Here is a 22,805-nt window from a genome sequence, read left to right as displayed (position 1 = left end):
ACGGATGCAAGTCTCTCAGGATGGGGAGCCGTTAGCTGGGTTCATCCCAGTTTATCAGTTTATCAGATTCCAATCGGACAACATTACCTCAGTGGCTTACATCAACCATCAGGGGGGAATGAGGAGCTCCCTAGCAATGAGGGAAGTATCTCGGATTCTGGATTGGATGGAGGTCCACAACTTTTCGCTGTCAGCGATCCACATTCCGGGTGTGGACAACTGGGAAGCGGATTTCCTCAGCAGACAATCCTTTCATCTGGAGAAATGGTCTCTCCATCCCGAGGTGTTTGAAGAGATTTGCAACAGATGGGGGACGCCGGAGATAGATGTCATGGCGTCCCGAATTAAATTCCTAGCTACCCAGATACGGGTCGTGGTCCAGGGATCCACAGGTGGAGCTGATAGATGCATTAGCAGTGGCTTGGAGGTTCAAACTAGTTTACATTTTTCCACCATTACCACTTTTACCTCGGGTAGTGGCCTGCATCAAGCAGGAGCAAGCTTCGGCGATTCTAATTGCTCCATCGTGGCCGCAAAGGATGTGATTTGCAGATCTGGTGGGGATTTCCTCATCTCCTCCATGGAGGTTACCTTTTCACAGAGATCTGCTGGAACAGGGTCTCTTTGTTCATCAGAATCTAGATTCTCTGAAGTTGACTGCATGGAAATTGAACGCCTAGTCTTAGCCAAGAGAGGTTTTTCTGAGAGAGTGATTGATACTCTCATTCAAGCTAGAAAGTGGTCACTTGTCGCATCAATCATAAGGTGTGGAGGACCTACTTATTCTGGTGTGAAGAGCGGGGATTCCCCTGGCATAAGGTCATGGTGTCTAGGAGTTTTTCCTTTCTCCAAGATGGTTTGGAGAAGGGACTTGCCGCTAGTTCCTTAAAGGGACAGATTTTGGCTCTATCTGTGTTATTACACAAAAGGCTCACTGAACTTCCTCATATACAGTCTTTTGTTCAGGCTCTGTCTAGAATCAGGCCTGTGTTTAGACATTCTGCTCCTCCTTGGAGTTTAAATCTGGTTCTTAAGGTTTTGCAGAGGGCTCCGTTTAAGCCCCTGCATTCAGTTGACATTAAGTTACTGTCTTGGAAGGTTCTTTTCTACTGGCTATTGCTTCGGCACGCAGAGTCTCTGAAATAGCGGCCTTGCAATGTGAGCCTCCTTCCTAGTTTTTCATGCTGACAAGGCTGATCTTCGCACTGGGTTGGGTTTTCTCCCTAAGGTTGTGTCTGATCGCAACATCAATCAGGAGATTGTGGTTCCTTCCTTGTGTCCTAATCCTTCTTCTTCAAAGAAAAGATTACTTCATAATCTGGATGTGGTTCGGGCTTTGAAATTCTATCTTCAGGCCACAAAATATTTTAGACAGATTTCGGTATTGTTTGTTGTCTATTCTGGGAAGCAGAGAGGGCAGAAGGCTTCTTCCACTTCCCTATATTTTTGGTTGAGGAGCATTATTCGCTTGGCATATGAAACAGCGGGACATAATCCTCCTCAGAGGATTACGGCTCATTCAACTAGAGCTGTGGCTTCATCTTGGGCCTTCAAGAATGAGGCCTCTATGGAGCAGATTTGTAGGGCAGCTACCTGGTCCTCCTTACATACTTTTTCAAAGTTTTACAAATTTAACGTTTTTGCTTTGGCTGAAGCAGCTTTTGGAAGAAAGGTTTTGCAGGCGGTGGTGACCTCAGAATAGGATCCGCCTCTCTTTTACCCTCCCGTTTTCATTCAGTGTCCTTTAGAGCTTGGGTATATGTTTCCCACAAGTAAGGAATAAAGCCATGAACTCTCCTCATATTAAAATGGAAAAACTTAAATTATGCTTACCTGATAATTTCCTTTCCATCTGTATGAGGAGAGTCCATGACCCTGCACGTTTTCTCCGTTGGGCGGACCAAACTTTTTTATTCTTCTGGCACCATTTATACCCTGATATTTCTCCTACTGTTCCTTGTTCCCTCGGCAGAATGACTTGGGGATGAGAGGAGTGGGGGAGTTATTTTAGCCTTTGGCTGGGGTGTCTTTGCCTCCTCCTGGTGGCCAGGTTCTGTATTCCCACAAGTAAGGAATGAAGCCGTGGACTCTCCTCATACATATGGAAAGGAAATTATCAGGTAAGCATAATTTATGTTTTCATAAGAAAGAAATATGCACACACACACATATATTAGCACACGCTCACATGAGCACACACATGCGCATTTATGTATTAGCACACACTCACATGCACACGTGTATTATAGCACATATACACACATGCGCACACATGTATTAGCACACACTCACATGCACACATGTATTATAGCACATATACACACATGCGCACACATGTATTAGCGCACACTTACATGCGTATATACACGCATACATGCACACACTTCTGCAAGCACATACACAAACCCAAAGAAACAGGCATTAAAGGAAAAAAAAAATTTTTTCCAGGGATTCTCAGAGTAAAAGCTAGACACACTGCTTATTGACATAATAATGTATTCAATTGAAAGATTAGCCTGAGAATATTTAGCAAATTATTAGTTGTTTGACTATTTAGAAAAAAAAGGTTTTAAAGTTTAAGTTTCTATAAAGTAATGGGTACCGCCATGTTGTAACTGAGGGGCCCATTAACTAAAGATCTCTGGTCAGACAAGATTATCTGAGACATCTCATCAGTTCTACAAGAATATTAGAAAAGGTCAATTTTAGCTTAATAGCTGTTTATCTGTCTCTTTCATAATCAAATATGATATTAAGTAACTTTATTATAAGCATGTTTAAATGTCAAAGCATTTCATTGCAATCATAAGTGAATATTCTGATGATTATATTAAAGTTGAATTTGTGAATTGAGCAATATGTTTAATTTCTATTAAACCAAAACACGATTGTTTATTAACATAGGAACAGAGTGCACATAACTATAACAATGAGAACAAAGCATACACTTGTGCCCGTGATATTGGGGATGTTATCATACAACAAATGCCTATGAAAATCTTATGTTAAGTGGATTAATGGAATGGTTTCAAATTAATTGAAATATCTTTGAATTTAAAAATCTTAAAAAACACTTTTATGAGAATTTTGATGGATTGGAATGGGCCTACAGTGGCTGTGTTTTCTGACATCTGCACTTGGACTATTTAATGAACAGAAACATAAAAACAAAAACAAAAAAGAATATAAGAACATGTATTTTAAATGCCAATAGAAAGTGGAGGTGTGTAGAATAGTGAATATTAGACATGTGCAGCCGCGAAAAATTCAGTTTGGATCGATTCGGACCGATTCGAATTTCGGTTCGGATCGATTCGAATTCGGAAGAAATCGAATGAATTTGTTTCGGATTCATTCAGATTCTTTCGGATTCGTGTGAAATTCGGTTTGGTTCGATTCAGTTCGAATCGATTCGGAATTTCGGTCAGTGTTAAGTTGGATGTGCTGTGTATTACACTAGTATACTGTACAATACTAGTGTAATACACGGCCATCCGAATCTACCGAATAAATTCGAATCGATTCAGATTTATTCGGTAGATTCGGCACTACCGCAATTAGGAATTCGAATCGATCCGAATCTCTGAATTCGACAAAATTTGTCCGAATGTTTATTCGGACCGAACCGAATCGCACATGTCTAGTGAATATAGATGCCAAAAAAAAAAAACACTAAATAGCTGTAATGTGGCCTTAAGTTAAGCAGCCCTTATCTACAAATGATAAAATATATATATTTTTCAAGTGCTTTGCATTTTTTGTACAACTTCCAAGCCTCAAAGGCCCTAAATTTGCCAGGCAGTGGCGCCCCTTTATTTTATTTTTTAGATAGTTCTCTAAACAGAACAAGGAGAAACATAAAGAAGGGAGAAGGGCAGTATCAAAAATAAAGAAAAGAATGTAGAATTTACACCACTAGTATCATAGTGCATCTTTGACTTTGCTTTTTGGTAATCTTTATTAGCGACCTCAAATATTTGTGCTCTAGAGATACCCCTGTTAAATATTTGTGCTCTAGAGATACCCATATTAAATATTTGTGCTCTAGAGATACCCCTATTAAATATTTGTGCTCTAGAGATACCCCTATTAAATATTTGTGCTCTAGAGATACCCCTATATTGTACAGTAATACATTTACTGATAACATGTGTTGTGCATTTGTGCTGTTCTGGTCTATCACATAGTATGTGCAGTATTGAGTTATCAAGTTTCTTCTGTATTCTTTAGCAGTTATTATTTGTCATAGACAGAAATTCTACAGCCAGTCTTGTGTTATTGTTTTCCATCTTGTTGTTCAGCCAGTCTGCCACCTGGTTATTTACTTCTCCATAGGGACAGTGTATATAAGTGATGTCTTTATGTTGCAGAACAAGAGGTAACTGAGACATTAACCTGCCCGCTGACATCTGTTCTTTAACAATGATTTCATACACTTTTCTTAGTCTTTAGTGCTTAAGAGCTGTGATAGAAATACAGTAGCTATAATACTGATGTTGTCGAACTGATGATAAACCTATTTAATCAGACTTAAAATATCACAGGACTATCCTGATGCTAATAATATCCACGTTATACAGAAGCAGAAGCATACAAATACATATAAACTTAATTTTATAAAACACATTGATAAAAATCATAGCATAGTATAGCTCCTATATTCAGTACAACTATTATGGATGAAGCCAGATTCCTAGAAAACAAACACATTAAACCTGTATCATGCAACCCTATGCCTTTTAGTTTTCAAATATGTCAAAATGGAATAAGTATCTGTAAAAAGAAGAATATACATTTTTTTTTTAGAAATAATTTGTGTACAAGCATATAAGTATGCTAGCCAGCATATAGCCCATGTCTTCATTATAATTTGCTGCGGCTGTTGATGATTATGACTTCTTGCCTTTTTACTTACAGAGAGTGTGACATTGTTTATAAAATATAAACATTTGAACATAACAATATAAATAACTCACAAAATGTATTAACCATAAACATCATATAACACTTATACTAAACAAGCGGTGCTGGTCCAACTTCCCAACCCCGTAACACCTGAAAAACATATGGACACAAGGAACACCTATTGAGTCTGTTTACCCTACTCCACTCAAATAAACCCCATAGGGCCAATTTGCCAAATGCTGCAGCGAATCATGTCCGTCCGGTATCGCTAAATGCCGACAGCATACGCTGTCGGCATTTAACATTACACAAGCATTTCTGGTGAAATGCTTGTGCAATGCTGCCCCCTGCACATTCGTGGCCAATCGGCCGCTAGCAGCGGGTGTCAAACATCCCGATCGTATCGGATTGGGATGATTACAGTCCGTCACCTCAGAGGTGGTGAATGAGTTAAGGAGCAGCAGTAGATTACAGCATTCGATGCTTGGTAAATCTATCCCCATGCCTCAAGAGCTACAGCCCTTGCTCTCCCACCCCCTTGGGAGGCAAAATTTATTGATATCAATGCCCACCCGCCCTCCAAACTGTCACAATACAAAATGTCCGGTGGAAATGAAAAACAAAGGATGGGCAGGAGGGAGACGCTGTCACGCCAAAATCTTTAATCAAGTGACCTGCATCTTTCCTGCTCATCCCCCTTATATAATACCCCAAAGACCCCTCCCTAAACAACCTACACCTCCCAACCTGGGGCCTCCCTTGCTCCTGTGGTAAAAGGCCCCTTCCCCTAGGCTGTGCCACATGTCCAGGGGCCACCTATTTGCAGGTAGTAAGTTTGGCTTCTTTTAAGGGGTTTATACTTAAAATAGAACTTGTAGGAAAGCTAAATTGGAGATTTTCAAAATCTCACAAACTCTATGTAATTTTATTTAAAGTGACAAATGTATTTTGAGATTCTCAATGTTATCAGCCCCCATAAGGGGACATTAAACATCTTTTAATTATAATAAAACATTTTTAGTTATATGAAGTAAAAAAAATGCAATATACTTTCATTGTTTATTTTCTTCACTTTTTCTGATATAGAAACATAGATTTTGATGGCAGATAAGAGCCATAGGCCCAGCAAGTCTGCCCAATATTTCCTAAAAGTATAAATTATCTAATTGGTAGGATGGCCTTATGCTTATCCCAGGCATTCTTAAAGTCCCCCACAGTATTTGTCATTACTACCTCTTGTAGAAGTTTATTCCATGAATCAGTTACCCTTTCTGTAAAGAAGTGCTTCCTCAAATTACTCCTGAATATACTTCCCTTCAGCTTGAGATTATGACCCCTTGTTCTTGAATTTTTTTTATGTAAAATACTCACAGCCTCAGCTTTACTAAGCCATTTAATATACTTGAAAGTTGCTATCAAATCCCCTATTTCCATTCTCTCCTCTAAGCTATACTTATTTGGGTCATTGAGCCTCTCATGTTAGTCTGGTATGTTTTATTTTTTAGACCATGTGCCGTTTTGGTAGCCCTCCTTTGCACAAATTCAAGTTTGTTTATATCTTTCTGAAGATATGGGGGAATATTTATCAAGCTCCGTATGGTGCTTGATGCCCCTTGTTTGGATCGCCAGAAACAGAAGTTATGAAGCAGCGGTTTAAAGCATTGATTGACACCCCCTGGTTGCGAATTTGCAGGGGGCGGCATTGTACCAGCAGTTCACAAGAACTGCTGGTGCAATGATCAATGCCGACAGCATATGCTGTCTGCATTTATGGATGTGTGGCGGACATGATACGCTACTTCGTATCATGTCCACTCGCACATTGATAAATATGCCCTATGGTCTCCAGAACTGCACACAATTCTCAAGATGAGGCCTAATAATGATCTGTAAAGTGGCATGAGAACCTTACAATCCCAAAGTCCCGTTCCTCATTTGCAACAGTCAGTAAAGTGTCATTGAGTCTGTAATTAACGTTTGGATTTTTCATCCCTAATTTTACACTTTGTTCAACTTTAGATCCCATTCATTTGTCCAATCCTCCTATTGTTGTATATCACGTTTCATTTTGTCTACCCTCCTGGAACATCTACTCTATTACAAATTGTATATCATCTGCAAACAGACATACTTCCCCCTGTAGCCCTTTGCTATCTCTGATAAATATGTTAATGGGAAACCGCTGGTCATAATATTACACATATGAACTTATATATAATAGTAAAATAGCATTAAAGTGAATGTAAATTTTGATGTTTAAGTGCCCGGTTTTTAAAACTTTGATTAAAAACAGGGGCACTTTAATTCATCAAAATTTACATTTCACTCCTTTTGTGAAATAAAACTTACCTTTTAAACTTCACAGCAGCTGCTGCTTCCTCCGGTCTCACAAGCCATTTCTGATGTCAGAAATGATTGATAGGTCATCCTCCAATCACAGATTCCCCCCCGGGGGATTCAGTGTCTGATTCACTGCTCTGATTGGAGGAAGCCAGATACCTCATTTTAGACCCAGGAAGAGGCTTTGAAACAGGTGGAGGAAGCTGGAGCTGCTGTGAAGATTAAAAAGTAAGTTTTTTTTCACAACAGGAGTGAAATGAAAATATTGATGAATTAAAGTGCCCCTGTTTTTAATCAAAGTTTTAAAAACCGGGCACTTTAGCATCAAAATTTACATTCACTTTAAGTAAACATGGATATTTGTTTGCATTGCTTTTGAATGTGCCTTTTTGTTATAGGTTGCAAAAAAATCTTTTTTTTTATGCTGACTTCCTAAACATTCTGACCCAGTTAAAACAGCTTTTAAGTGCAGAAATGTGGATATTAAATGCCCTGTTTCCTATAGCCATTTGATTTGTGCTTTGCAGCATATTGGTGTTTTTTTTTTTTTCTTTTTAGACCAAAGTTAATAAGATTAACCCATTGGATATCAGGGTGAGCTAGTAGTATTGTATATGAACCCATTGCTGTGCTAGCTGGCTGCCTATGTATTTCAAATTTATATTATATTATCAATTTCAAGAATATACTTTATTCCATAAACATGATGTAGAGAAATAAAATGTGTTGATACTTTCAATGAAAAAAATAAAAATATATCTTAAATAAGTAATTTAAACAATGCAACTTAAACCTTAAAATTTGAACATGAACTAACATATGACCATCATAATGTTATTTAACCCCTTAACAACCAGCAACATACCCTGTACTTCGCTGGTTTTTCTATGGTGGTGACTTTTTCAATAGTGCAGTCTCGCCTGCAGGAGGGATGGTCTAATAGTGGCAAGATTTACAGTCACTATTATACCCAGACAATCCCTTAACGACCAGCGACGTACAGGATATGTCATGGTCGTTAAGGGGTTGACAGTGCATGGAATACAGTTGTAAGAACAATCATGTCTTTATTGAACACATCCCATTAAACATTTACAGTGATGTGGAGTAAGTGAAAGCTTGGATTTAATAACTAGTTGATCCTCCTTTGGCAGCAATAACCTCAATCAAGTGTTTCCAGTAGCTGCTGATTAGACTTGTACATAGTTCAGAAGGAATTTTTGACCACTCTTTCTTACAGAACTGCTTCAGCTCAGCCATATTCTTAGGATGTTAGGAGGTGAACAGCGCTCTTGAGTTCATTCAACAGTATCTCTATGGGATTAAGGTCGGGCTCTGACTGGGCCACTTCAAAAGGCGGATTTTCTTTTTTGAAACCATTCTGTCTGTAGTGGATTTACATTGATGTTTAGGATCATTGTCCTGCTGCATCAACCAACTTCTACTGAACTTCAGCTGGCGCACAGCCACCCTGATATTATCCTGGTAGGATATCTTGATAAACATGGAAACTTTAACTTGACTTCATTTAAAGATGGAAAAAAAGCAAAATCCCATTAAATAGGGACCATCTGGTAACCCTATTTTACCGTCTTATTGCTCATTCATGATTGTAATAAAAAGTTTTGTTGTAAAGCATGTACTGAAAAATTGATAACGGAAAAAAATGAAATCGTATTAAATTGGTTAGAGGAACATTCTAATGTGTTTTGTTTATATAAATGTCTATATATGTGTAGACATGTATATGACTATGCACATACATATTTACACATAAATACACATGTATTCATACAATAAATAGACATGTATACACACACATATATATATATATATTCTGTATATTTTTTTATATATACTGTGTGTGTGTGTGTGTATATATATATATATATATATATATATATATATATATATGTGTGTGTGTGTGTGTGTAAAATTCACATTGGAGCCCTTTCCAGTCAAACACCTTGCCATACACTATATCCCTTTTTAAATTTTCTTATTAATATTAAAATTATATTTTTTTAATTAAAAAGTGTATATTTGAGTGAAATACTTTATTATCATACTAATTGATAAGCCTGCCCAGAGGGCAGTCTATGTGTTGTTAATAAAAAAAAAATCCTAATCCCTATGAAAAATAAAAACACCCCCTAATCTAATGCTGAACTACCAATAGCCCTTAAAAGGGCTTTTTGTAGGGCATTGCCCTAAGTTAAACAGCTCTTTTGCAGTTACAAAAAATTATAAGTCCCCCTAACAGTAAAACACACAAACCCACCAACCCCCCCCCCAAATAAATAAACCTAACACTTAAAAACCTAAACAATCCATTGCCCTGAAAAAGACATTTGTATGGGCATTGCCATTAAAAGGGAATTCAGCTCTTTTGCTGCCCATCCCTATTCTAAAAAAAAATGAGAGCTACTGAATTCTATTGGCTGATTTGAATAGCCAATAGAATTTCAGTAGCTGTCATCCTATCGGCTGTTCAAATCAGCCAATAGGATGAGAGCTACTGAAATTCTATTGGCTATTCATATCAGCCAATAGAATTTCTGTAGCTCTCATTTTGTTTTTTAAATTAGGGATGGGCAGCAAAAGAGCTGAATTCCGCCATCTTTAATCGTGTTCCTTGAATTCACTATGGCGGCTATTGGAAGAAGAGGATCCTCTACGCTCCATGGCTCAGCGGTCGCAGTTCTTCAGTTCCAGGATCGCCGCCGGTCTTCAGTTCCAGGGTCGCCGGTCTTCAGTTCCGTGGTCATCGGTCTTCAGATCCTCCCCCTGCGCTCCACGCCGGATGTTCCTGGAAGAAGAACGAAGAGGTCGCCGCTTGGAAGAAGACTTTACCGCATGGGACAGGACCTTCTCCGCCGGACTTCAGGAACGATGAGTACCAACCTGGGGGTTAGACTTAGTTTTTTTTTTTTTTAAAAATGTATTTTATTTTTTTATTTAGATTAGGGTGGGCATTTTGTAAAAGAGCTAAATGCCCTTTTAAGGGCAATGCCCAACAAATGCCCTTTTCAGGGAAATGGGTAGTTTAGGTTTTTTAGTGTTAGGTTTTTTATTTTGGGGGGTTTGGTGGGTGTGGGGGTTTACTGTTAGGGGGGACTTTGTTTATTTTTAATGTAAAAGAGATGTTTATCTTGGGGAATGCCCTGCAAAAAGCCCTTTTAAGGGCTACTGGCAGTTTATTCTTAGACTAGGGGGTGTTTTTATTTTGGGGGGCCTTTTTATTTTCATAGGGATTAGGTTTAATTTTGTAAACTTTGGTAATTTGCTTTTTTTATGTTCTGTAATGTTAGCCTTTTTTATTTTTTGTAATCTTAGCTTTTTTATTTTTTGTAACTTTAGTATTTTTTAGTTTTGGTAATTTGTGTTAATTTAGGGGGTGTTAGGTTAGGGGGTGTTACAGTGGGACAAAAAAGTATTTAGTCAGCTACCAATTGTGCAAGTTCTCCCACTTAAGAAGATGAGAGAAGCCTGTAATTTTCATCATAGGTGTACCTCAACTATGAGAGACAAAATGTGGAAACAAATCCAGACAGTCACATTGTCTGATTTGGAAAGAATTTATTTGCATATTATGGTGGAAAATAAGTATTTGGTCACCTACAAACAAGCAAGATTTCTGGCTCTTACAGACCTGTATCTTCTTCTTTAAGAGGCTCCTCTATCCTCCACTCATTATCTGTATTAATGACACCTGTTTGAACTTGTTATCAGTATAAAAGACACCTGTCCACAACCTCAAACAGTCACACTCCAAACTCCACTATGGTGAAGACCAAAGAGCTGTCGAAGGATACCAGAAACAAAATTGTAAACCTGCACCAGGCTGGGAAGACTGAATCTGCAATAGGCAAGCAGCTTGGTGTGAAGAAATCAACTGTGGGAGCAATAATTAGAAAATGGAAGACATACAAGACCACTGATAATCTCCCTCGATCTGGGGCTCCACGCAAGATCTCACACCGTGGGGTCAAAATTATCACAAGAACGGTGAACAAACATTCCAGAACCACACGGGAGGACCTAGTGAATGACCTGCAGAGAGCTGGGACCAACGTAACAAAGGCTACCATCAGTAACACACTACGCAGCCAGGGACTCAGATCCTGCAGTGCCAGACATGTCCCCCTGCTTAAGCCAGTACATGTCCGGGCCCGTCTGAAGTATGCTAGTGAGCATTTGGATGATCCAGAAGCGGATTGGGAGAATGGCATATGGTCAGATGAAACCAAAGTAGAACTGTTTGGTAGAAACACAACTCGTTGTGTTTGGAGGAGAGAGAATGCTGAGTTGCAATCAAAGAACACCATACCTACTGTGATGCATGGGGGTGGCAACATCATGCTTTGGGGCTGTTTCTCTGCAAAGGGAACAGGACAACTGATCCATGTACACAAAAGAATGAATGGGGCCATGTATCGTGAGATTTTGAGTGCAAACCTCCTTCCATCAGCAAGGGCATTGAAGATAAAACATGGCTGGGTCTTTCAGCAATACAATGATCCCAAACACACCGCCCCGGGCAACAAAGGAGTGGCTTTGTAAGAAGCATTTCAAGGTCCTGGAGTGGCCTAGCCAGTCTCCAGATCTCAACCCCATAGAAAACCTTTGGAGGGAGTTGAAAGTCCGTGTTGCCCAGCGACAGCCCCAAAACATCACTGCTCTAGAGGAGATCTGCATGCAGGAATGGGCCAACATACCAGCAACAGTGTGTGACAACCTTGTGAAGACTTACAGAGCACGTTTGACCTCTGTCATTGCCAACAAAGGATATATAACAAAGTATTGAGATGAACTTTTGATATTGACCAAATACTTATTTTCCACCATAATTTGCAAATAAATTCTTTCCAAATCAGACAATGTGATTGTCTGGATTTGTTTCCACATTTTGTCTCTCATAGTTGAGGTATACCTATGATGAAAATTACAGGCCTCTCTCATCTTCTTAAGTGGGAGAACTTGCACAATTGGTGGCTGACTAAATACTTTTTTTGCCCCACTGTAGGTTAGGGGGCTTAGTAATTAAATTAGTTATTTGCGTTGTGGGTCTTGGTGGTTTAAGGGGTTAATAGGTTAATTAGGTTTATTGCGATGTAGGGGTTTTGTGGTTTAGGGGTTAATTGGGTAAATAGGTTTTTGCGATGTGGGGGTTTTGTTGTTTAGGGGTTAATAGGGTAATTAGGTTTATTGCAATGTGGGGTTTTTGTGGTTTAGGGGTTAATAGGGTAATTAGGTTTATTGCGATGTGGGTGGTTGATGGTTTAGGGGTTAAGGGATTAAGGGTTTAATTACTCTATTATTTTGCGATGTGTGGGTTTGCGGTGTATGTGTTAATACTTTGTGTGGGAAGTTCAAGGTTTTTTTGTTATACTTCGTGCGGGCAGTGTTTTTTTTTTTTTTAATGCTCTGTTTGCCTTCGCTGCATCCCAGTGGATTCCCAAAATTCCATTTTCGGAATCCACCGGGATGCAGCTTACACTGCATCCCGGTGGATTCCCAAAATGGCAGGGTGGTGAAAGGATTCCCAAAATGGCAGGGTGGTGAAAGACTCCACCTTCGAGTCTTTCACCACCCCGACATTTTCGGAATCCACCTGGATGCAGTATTAGTGCTATTTAGCTTAGTTGTGATATCCATTGAAAGAATAGGGTGCATTGGAGCAAAGTCAACAGCGCTTAATCTTCTCTGATAAATGTGATTTATCATTGACTTGTAATATCAAGTTGTGTGCTAATGTTAGCACGGTCCAACGATACTGCTTATCGCTTCCTGTGCTATCATTACCATGCCACTTGTAATCTATCCCTATGTGTTTACTTCCTCAAAAGGGGTTTAACTCACAGGCAAAATCCTGCTTGGGAGCTACAAGGCTTGTTATTGGCAGCTATGTGCCAATGCCGTTTCTGATTGGGTGACCAGCCGTGCACTGCTCGGGAGCTATAAGGGTTGTGGCTCCCAAGCAGGCTTAACCTATATGATGAACCTCTCTGCAGGGGATAAACACCTGCAAGGTTGAAGTAATGCAAAAAATAACATGCACTAACATATTAGTGCACACCATACATACATGTCATTTGTTCGTCTTATTATACAATTATAAAAAAACAGCAAGAAAACACGCAATGACATGAATATGCGGCTGTCATATATTTATACTATTTCTAAATAAATGGGTTTATTTAAAATAAAAAATTACTTTTTAAATGTTTGTTAAATAAGTAGCTAAATTCCTTCTATATCAAATTAATAAAATTACAAAGTTGAAAAATAATTACAAACAAGAGTACAAAACAATGATATATTTGTACTATATAATTCAGTATATGTTTATGTAACACAGGTCTAGATTCAGGGAAATTATATATATATTAGTATTGTTTGGAATTATTTTTACAGCTAGATTACCCCTATGTTTTCATTCTGGTTGGTAATTGTTTGCCATTTTACAGTCAAGTATAAATTTTGGACTCCATTTATCAAGCTGCGTATGCAGTTTTGGAGGCCTTTCGCTGCAGACTGACATGTGCAAACCTGCAGCTGATAATTAAGATGCAGCAGTCATCAGACCACTGCTTCTGAACCTTTACGCCAGCTCTTAGCTGACGAATTAAAATCACCTCTGACATGTTCGCCTGAGGTGATTGACAGCCCCTATTCGCGCACCATTGGGCTAGAGTGAGATGGGCGCAGCATTGCACAAGCATCTGTGTATTGCTGCCCGCTTTCTGCGATCCCAGGCAGACAGGTTCACGGAAGAGAACCCTTTCCGTCCAGGCTTTGTTAAATGTGGCCCATTGTCTGAAAGTATAGGATTAATGAGGTTAACTCAAAGAAAAACACAGTAAAAGTGATGTTTAAAAGTAATGACTGCAACAACAGAAGTCTAAAAACTGATTCAGCACAAGGGTAAGAAATCACTCATCACTGAAAGTGACAGCTCAGACAAGCGCATGTGTCTGTGCGAAAAGCACCCCTAGGCTGTTGTTTAGTTCATGTCACTAAGCACATCCAGATCATTATTCCTGTTTGTTTTATATGTCCTGCTTCCTCAGACTCTTAGCTCAGCTAGCCAACCCTCATGTCACAAAACAAGAGATTGCTATGGTTTAATGTGGCAGAAAACTTGGTTTAGTTTTGCAGAGAAATATCTTAATAATAAAATATTTCTGTATTATAAATCTGCTGCAGAAATCAAGAAATATTTTGCAATGGGTGCCAGCCATTTACTACTGTTGAAGGTAAAGATGTAGTACCACAAAGTTGTATTATAGTCTACAGATTTCTAATTACAGGAGCCTGAGAAACCATTTTAGATTTTCTCTAAGTTGCACCACAAATATAAGCAAATCACCTTTTTTTTCATAATAATAAGGGCAACAAAGCAACATATACACATATATTGTATCTATTCAGACCAGACAGAAATAACACAGTTGTGAAGATTCTGTGTATTACAAGTAGGTAGAGGTAAATATACCTTCCAACATTTCACAATAACTGGGAACAGGAGGTTGGGGCCTGAGTCAGAGAGAGCCATGCACAAAGTCATGACAACCCAACAACAGAGTCCATGTGGTTCATAGGGGGAGTTAGGTGTGCTAAGAGCATAGGGAAGCCATTAGGGAAGGGAGTTTGACAGTAGGAACAGTAGGTCAGCACTCAAAGTGTGATGGTTCCACAGAACGAGGAAAGGTTGGGAGCTGTGGGTAAAAGTTAAATGGAGAAGTGGTTGGGGCAGATAAAAAATATTGCACAATGACAAACCAAATTGAGCTACTTGAGCCTTAGGGTTGACACCTTCTGTATACAGTAACGATTTTCTAGAAATATATAATTATAGTCCAATATAAGAAGATCCCTACCCATATAAATATTGATCTCAGAAAATCATTTTCACAATGAGCAATCACTATCAGCTCTAAGTACTCATGGCAACAACACTTTTGCAAACATGATCCTTTCTGCTAAAGCCAAGGATGCTTTCTCCTAAGGCTTTTCTGTTCTGTAATGTACTTTAGAAGAATGCAGGGAAGGCATACAAGTAGCTCAGAAAAGCAGTACTAGCCAACAAACATAGTCATGTAATATGGATATAATAACTACACCAGTTGTATAATTAACTTGTTAGGGGATATCATGTTCTCATATTACTTATACACCTTGTGAAGGACACTGATTAGAGACATCAAAGTACCCAAAAATAACTTTCACTCAAGACCCAGACTGTAGCAAAATGTAATTAAGAAACACATACTTAGAAGTGTCACAAGTGTATTTAAAAATACTGAATATTGAAGTTATAAAACAGTTTCAGGTCTTTGGCAGTGCCTGCAACTTTCCCATAATGCATAGTTTTGTTTCTTTTTTGTACATTAGTTGTACAATGTGACATGGCTAATACATGCACTTCAGTCAAGTGTCACAATTTAGATGCAATTGGTTATACATTAAACTTCTGATTAAAAAGTAGTCCATAAATGTACAGGTACATTAATCTAGCTAATAAGCAATCATAGTTGTATTTTTCACATTAAAAGTGTTTGAACAGCTTTATTTTCACTTAGTACACATGCTCAGATATAGGACACTAAGTAAAACTATTTTGTGCATTGTGAATTTTAGCCAAGCTGCTGACTGTGTAAGATTTCCTTCTTTCCGTAGTGTTATCCCCAGAAGATTCAGATTATAAATTGGTAAATAGATAAAGTCCACTGTTCTATAATCACAAAATCATACTAGTTTGTAAAATTATAAAGTGAATTGTGACAACGTTTCTTGCTATTTGTTAATGCTTTAATAGTGCATCTCTGAAAAATAACTTTATTAACAATAATAAATTTAATTGCAATAAAGTATCATTTCTGTATTCTTCACTATGATGTATTTACCAAATCTGTTTTGTATCTAAATACATTTTATTTATGTGCTTATGAAGGTTTTTTTAACTGAAATGCATGATATAACAGACAGAAAGCTGGTTTGATTGGAAAGACAAGATACATTCAACGTTATGCGGTGCACATAGAGTTACATGACTTGATCAAAGAGCTTACAGGTGGCAGGATAAACAACACTCTTTTAGTAAACTGTAATTTTGCCAATGGGGTAAAAAATAAGTTTGTATAATAATTACAATAATATGGATAATACCAGAAAAGGCATATACATGAAATGTTGTATATACATGTATCAACATAGCTCCTTTACTTTAAATAGGAAGTTGCTATTTTTAATTTATTTTATTAGTAAGTTAGATTGCAAACATGACATAGTTGTAGGCGTTTGATGGGAATTAGCTGGGCGTTCCAGGCGAGTAACCTGCATTTTAAATTGGAAACATTGCCAGTAGTGCGCTATATTCAAAGCCCTGCCCTACAGGTTAGGTACAGATTTGCAGCCATATTTTTGTTGCCACGTTTTCAGTAGAGAGACTTTCCAGTATGAGGCAAGTGTGTAGGTTCAGTAGCTGTAAGATTAGGTATGTATTATTTAAAGTGTTTCTACACAGAAACCTCTGGTGTAGATAGTGAATGCACTGCCTATGTTGTATAGGGACCCTTAAAATACTGCCCTCCTCCCCTGATAGTGCAGACGAGAGGTGATGACGGTGTACTTTTGCTGATCTAGTGATCCACATTATATCCTACAGAAGTCACAATGCCACTAGTCGGCACTTTGCAGTTGAGCCCCCTGTTTTGGAATATATTGCCAGACCAACGGGTTGCAAGCTTGGCGATGCAAAAAAAGCATTTTTTCCCATCCTTCTAACAATGTATTTAATATCAGGGCCTAGCTGTGCAGTTTAGTATTGAGCTTTATTGATTTTATTCTGTATCAGATTGTTACATTTATTTGGTCATTTACATCATAAAATATCTCCTGTGAAAATACATTACTTTTATAGCTTGTCTTCCCTTTTTGGTTTTACAGCAATCATGTACGTCATGGGAGCGCTTGGGCCTGCTGCAGGCTATTTGTTAGGAGGGGTTCTTATTGGTTTTTATGTAGATCCGAGAACCATTATCCATATCGAGCAGAGTGATCCACGTTTCATTGGGAACTGGTAAGAAGAATTTCTTTAAATACATACAATGTATTATTTTTAATCTTTTTATCTGTCTGTCTGTCTATATATCTATCTAATCAATCTGTTTTTCTATCTCTATCTGTCTTATGTATTCCTCTGTCTTTCTTTCAGTTTCTCTCTCTCTGTCAGCTAATATAAGCACAAAAACTGAACAAGTCCTTCTTTTATGGGCCTAGGTGAAAAAAAGTGAAAGAACATAAAATAGAAGGAACTAGAAAGAGGGAAAATAGGTAGAAGGGAGGTAACAAAAGTGTGATTGGCACATGATAGGGATTTGTCAATATTTGTCAATTGCCTGAATAAATGGTGTATCTGACACTGAGCGCTCGATTTATCAATCCTTGGTGGACAGGGGCGTACATATTCACCCCGTCCACCCGAGCTCTTCTTTGGTGGGCAGCAATCGGCTGTAGGAACTTAACATTGCACGTGAGAGCTCCTTTGTGCTCGCATGCAAACCCACCCCCTGCCTGCACACAGCCAATATCGCATGGGCAGGAGCTGTCAATCTCCCTGGTTGGACGAAATTCTCTACCTAAGAGGTGGAGAACAGGGTGTGATAAATCGTGACTGCAGGCTCTCTTGTGTAAACCTGCAGTCAAAAGGAGGAGACGGGCTTGATACATTGAGCCCTGAGTGGCAGTTTGGTACTGATGCTATAACCCCACCTCTTGTTTCCTTTCTGTATTTTTTTTTTGTTAAATAAATGCTGTGCTTGTGGGGGAAAAAACATATCTTGAAGACCCTGTAAAAGATCTAACTCTCAGTGTGAGGAAGCAAATGTGATGCCATGAACTGAATAGCAATGCAATAATGGAGTAGTGGATGATGTTACTATATGTTTGTGGCAACCTAAGGCTTCCTTTTAGATGATATTCAAGGCATTTGGTGTATAATCATTTTACAAATTAAAGTTCCATAAAACAGGATGTTACATTTGGGACTTTTCACAGTCAGGTATAGAAGGACTGAACAACATTTTCATTTAATTGGGAAATCCAATTAATTAGGCATTTTGGTGTTAATATACTCATGATATACTGACAATTATAATCTAATTTCTCTCTTTTCTTGAGTGCCCTTATACAGTCTGTCATGAGATGAGGTTTTCTTGCCATTGATTCAATGTGAATAGCAGCAGCAAATGTGAATATGCTACCAAATCTGTACTCCTTTCAGTGTCAAAACTGTTTTGTGAAATACATCTTGAGGAGGTGTAGACATATAGCTCATAGGACATTACAGCTTACTTTCAGGTTTATGGGCATTGACTCAGCAAGTGTTGTAAAACACTATGAAATATGCTCAGCCAGGCTTTGCTTTGGGTTTTAGATTTAAACACCCTAGGTGTAAATAAATTGATGAGATGAACCTTCCCTAAGTTTTAAGTTAAAAGATTTATTATTGTTCCACACTAAGGGGCCGATTTACCAATGCTTCAACTGATAATACGCTGGAATTCCACTTCAAATTAGATGCAAAATTGATTCGCTGTAGTTAATGTAATATACGCTCCCACAAGATAAATCCGATGCAGATTGATACTGATCATCTGCCATCACATTCAACTCTATTTGACCATCTTGCCAATTTATCAAACATTCAACAGGTACGCTCACGTCTATTCTGACGCAACGTACCTATCGTTCAAACTGCCACCCTTGAGGCTGCGAATGCAATAGAAATCAATGGGAGTCTGAAAACACAGAAAGGTTATGTTCGATGCTGCAAGACAATGAAGCATATTAGATAATAAAAGTTAATTAGAAAGTTTATTAAAATTGAATACTCTTTCTTAACCATAATACAAAATATGGGTTTCATGTCCTTTTAAATTGATTTTATTTAGCCCTTATTAAGAAATAAATCAAGTAGGGAGATGTTACCCTACTTATGGATTATGTTACATCTTTGTCTCTCTTGTCTCTCATTACAAAGTAAGGGGACAATATTATTGCTGCAAATTTGGTGCAAAGTATTGCTTCAAATTTGGTGCACTAGTAGATATTGGGATACAAATGAAATAAATAAATTACATAATATAGCTAACTTCCTTTATTGGACAAATCTATTTGCACCATGTTTAACACATGTAATATACAAGTCTCATTCACCACTTCGCACCAAATTTGATGCAATACTCAAACTCTTAAACAACCCACAAACTAGTAAAGTTTTCCACAACTTCTTATTGGTAAATGCATAATCACGTGATTAATGAAATCAGCCAATCTTATTGAAATATACATTTTCTACTATCACTAACGAATCAAATTGCTCTATACTTGAATCATTGATCACTCATCAGAACTTGTACGTGCCATTTGTTACATTGTGTATTATACTTTAAAAGTATGTATATGTGAAATTTGTATTAAAGATAAACATTGATGATGATATTAGGCCACACAGTATAATATTTTTGACAATGATTTTAATAATCAAATGATGTTTGATTCAATATAATCTTAAACTGATAGCTCAAAGGTATAGTCTAACTAACATTAAACTGTCATTAATCATATACAGCAGAAATTAAAATCACCTATTTACTGTGCTATATTCAGTGTTTTTCTTCCTTATCTTGAATTTCATTTTCATTAAGAAATGTCATCTTATATGCCAGCCCATTTTTAACACCTGTGTAGTGGTGGTGTTTAAAACTAGTCTGCAGGGGGCGGGTCCTAGAGGCTGACATGATCGGTCGCATTTTCATGGGCTCCTAACATACTATATACAATAAGCTAAATATATAATCTTCAGGCAATCAATTATATTGTTTGATCCCTTTATTCCCATTGCAAGCTATCAGTGCAAAGTCCTGAGACCATCATCCGCAGTTTGCAAAGATTAGACGCCTGCAAGTCGGACTGTTTGTGCAAGCTACATAGAGGGGCCTACCTGACATATATCACGATCTCCCCCCCCCCCCCGGTTCCCCGGGTTAAAAAGGAACACACTACTACAACCATGAAGGGATACTACACAAATCTCTTTAATTTGTTGGCAGAGCTAGAAAATAAAGCTGAGAAAGGATTCAACGATCTCATGGAAACTATCAAAAATGGCGGCATGGAGGAAGTTGCGGAACAACAGAGGGCTCAGGAGAATATTTCAGCAATACAGCTGGCAGAGCATACAGAAGCTAAACTGACCGAAACATCGCTTCCCGAGGCCTCAAGCTTGACCGCGGCACTGACAGGGCGCAATCCCTTAGCCTCCACTACAGAGAAGACTACCCTGATCAATTCGCTAAATCTCCACAGTTTGGTGACTTACAGGGTGCAACCACGCTCGATCCATCTCATACACGTGGCCCTTGGTTGCGGGAGTGCGGCCGGCTCCCGCGGCTGGGCGGTGAGACATGTCTGCGGGCTTCATCTGCCTTGTGGAAATACCGGATCAGAGTGGAGGAAATGGCGGCTTCTGGTCGCTAGGATAACATTGCTTCTCTTCATTTTTGTCTATGGCTGGGATCTCTGTGGCAGAGGGAATCGATGGCCATGCTTGGGGGTAGGATAGAGCTGGACTCTCGGTTTGCTCTTGATTTAGGGGAGCAGTGGGGCAGCAAGACACGACTTTAACCCCTATTTAATATTCCTCCTCACAGGCAAAGTATATGACATTTGTATTAATAGAGACTATCCATACTCAAACCAAATTGCTCGAATTATCCTAGTAAAATTCTCCAACATTTGTTATTGTTAAGGGTGCATGTTTGCTTTTTTTAGATAACTGCAGTGCTGTATAAATTATCATGTACCTGTTTGGGTGCTTTTTTATTGGTGCATATCAGTGAAATATATTATAACATCTCAATAATTTGTTCCACAAATATAGTTTAACTCTCTGCACTCAGCCATATTGAGGTTACACACAACGTCTGGCAGGGAAAGACAGTCACTACCTCCTCAGCGCACCTACTAAGAGCGCGGCACAAATTCAGCTGAGCTCCCTACTTTAAACATAATACATGTACCAGCTCCTGGAGTGTATTTTGTATTTTCTCTACTTAAGAATATAGGAGCCGCTTTTGGTATAAATAGCATAAAACATGAGTTGGATCTGGATTACATAAAGTTAGCTGCACATTGTTTTTCCCTTTTTTTTTCTCCTTTCTCTTTACTCCTTCATTTACGCCTTTTCTCACCCTATTTTTAGGGTTATACATATCCAATAGTTGTATTCTACTATTTCTAGTAATCTATTTTTGTAGTTCCCAAAAACATAAGATTATACACAATAATCACCTAAAATGGTGAATATCTAGGCGGTATTAATCCGCTCTTATGCACCCACACACACAAGGCTGTCAAAATGTAATACCTCTCATAAATAAGTTTGGTGTGGCTTATAAAGGACAGATATACATTATCACTCTAATAGGCAGCAATGCATACTAAAGAGGTATAGGTATTAAGTTACATTATAAATTAAAAAGAGGTATCAATATATTGTTGTTGCATGGTAAAGTCTGCATTATTGTTAGAGACTATGTGGGTTACTATACTGTATAAGATTTTATGTGGTATCTTCAGTTATGTCTGCTGAGTAAATTTTTTCTTTGTATCTCAGTAGAAAATATGCATAACACTAGCATGCTTAGGTTGGTTGCTGGGACCCCCCCAGATTTGAATTCTACAAATATGTTAACACAAGATATATGTTGTTTTATTGCATCACAAAGTTTGATTTATTACTAGTGATAATGGGGATTTTTATATTCTATAAGATTTTACATGTTACCCACAAGTATGTCAACTAGGTAAATCTTTCCCCTGTGTTTCTGTAGAAAATGTGTAAAACCCTAGCATGTTTTGATTTTTCCAAATCTGCATTCCACAATTATGTTGACGCAACTGTTTGATGTTTTCTAACATACCTCAATAAAAAACTTTGATTATAAAAAAAAACTAGTCTGCAATCAGGAAGGGTTACATAGGTACAGAGAGAAAACTGGCCCAGCTTTTAAAATATCAATTGATTGTAAATAAATACATATGATACCCTGATTACATGTTATATTCACAATTATTTTTGCTCAGAATAATAATATATTTACACTATATACATATAGTGGTATAAATAAGAGATATGAAACACAACATTTTTAGAACAAAAACGGAATTTAGGGACATGTAAATATGTTTGCAAAAGATTTCTGACATAACATATATATATATATATATATATATATATATATATATATATATATATATATATATATATATATATATATGTGCAAAGATATATGTACAAGTACAAATTCTAGCATTAATAATCATAAAAAAAAACAAGAAAAAAAACATGAGATAGGCATATCATGATTTTGAGAAATACAAATTCACATTTATTGATGTGAAAATATCATATATCAGATTTTTTGTATAACAAATAAATAGAAAAATAACTTTCTATGAGATATTATTGTTTGTTCAGGTATAAATCTATC

The 22,805-nt window shown here is 37.8% G+C and overlaps 1 protein-coding gene across 1 annotated transcript in view; it reads left to right on the top strand.

Moving 5' to 3' along the window:
• SLCO5A1 (solute carrier organic anion transporter family member 5A1) overlaps nt 1–22,805 on the top strand; it is a 282,587-nt gene that overhangs the window by 128,243 nt on the left and 131,539 nt on the right. The window contains 1 exon segment of the mRNA XM_053715106.1: nt 17,197–17,329. Coding sequence (XP_053571081.1) covers nt 17,197–17,329 — 133 coding nt within the window.

Source organism: Bombina bombina, chromosome 5 (assembly GCF_027579735.1).
Source record: "Bombina bombina isolate aBomBom1 chromosome 5, aBomBom1.pri, whole genome shotgun sequence".
In the NCBI taxonomy this organism is placed as follows: Eukaryota; Metazoa; Chordata; class Amphibia; order Anura; family Bombinatoridae; genus Bombina; species Bombina bombina.
This window is presented reverse-complemented; position numbering and strand designations above follow the sequence as displayed.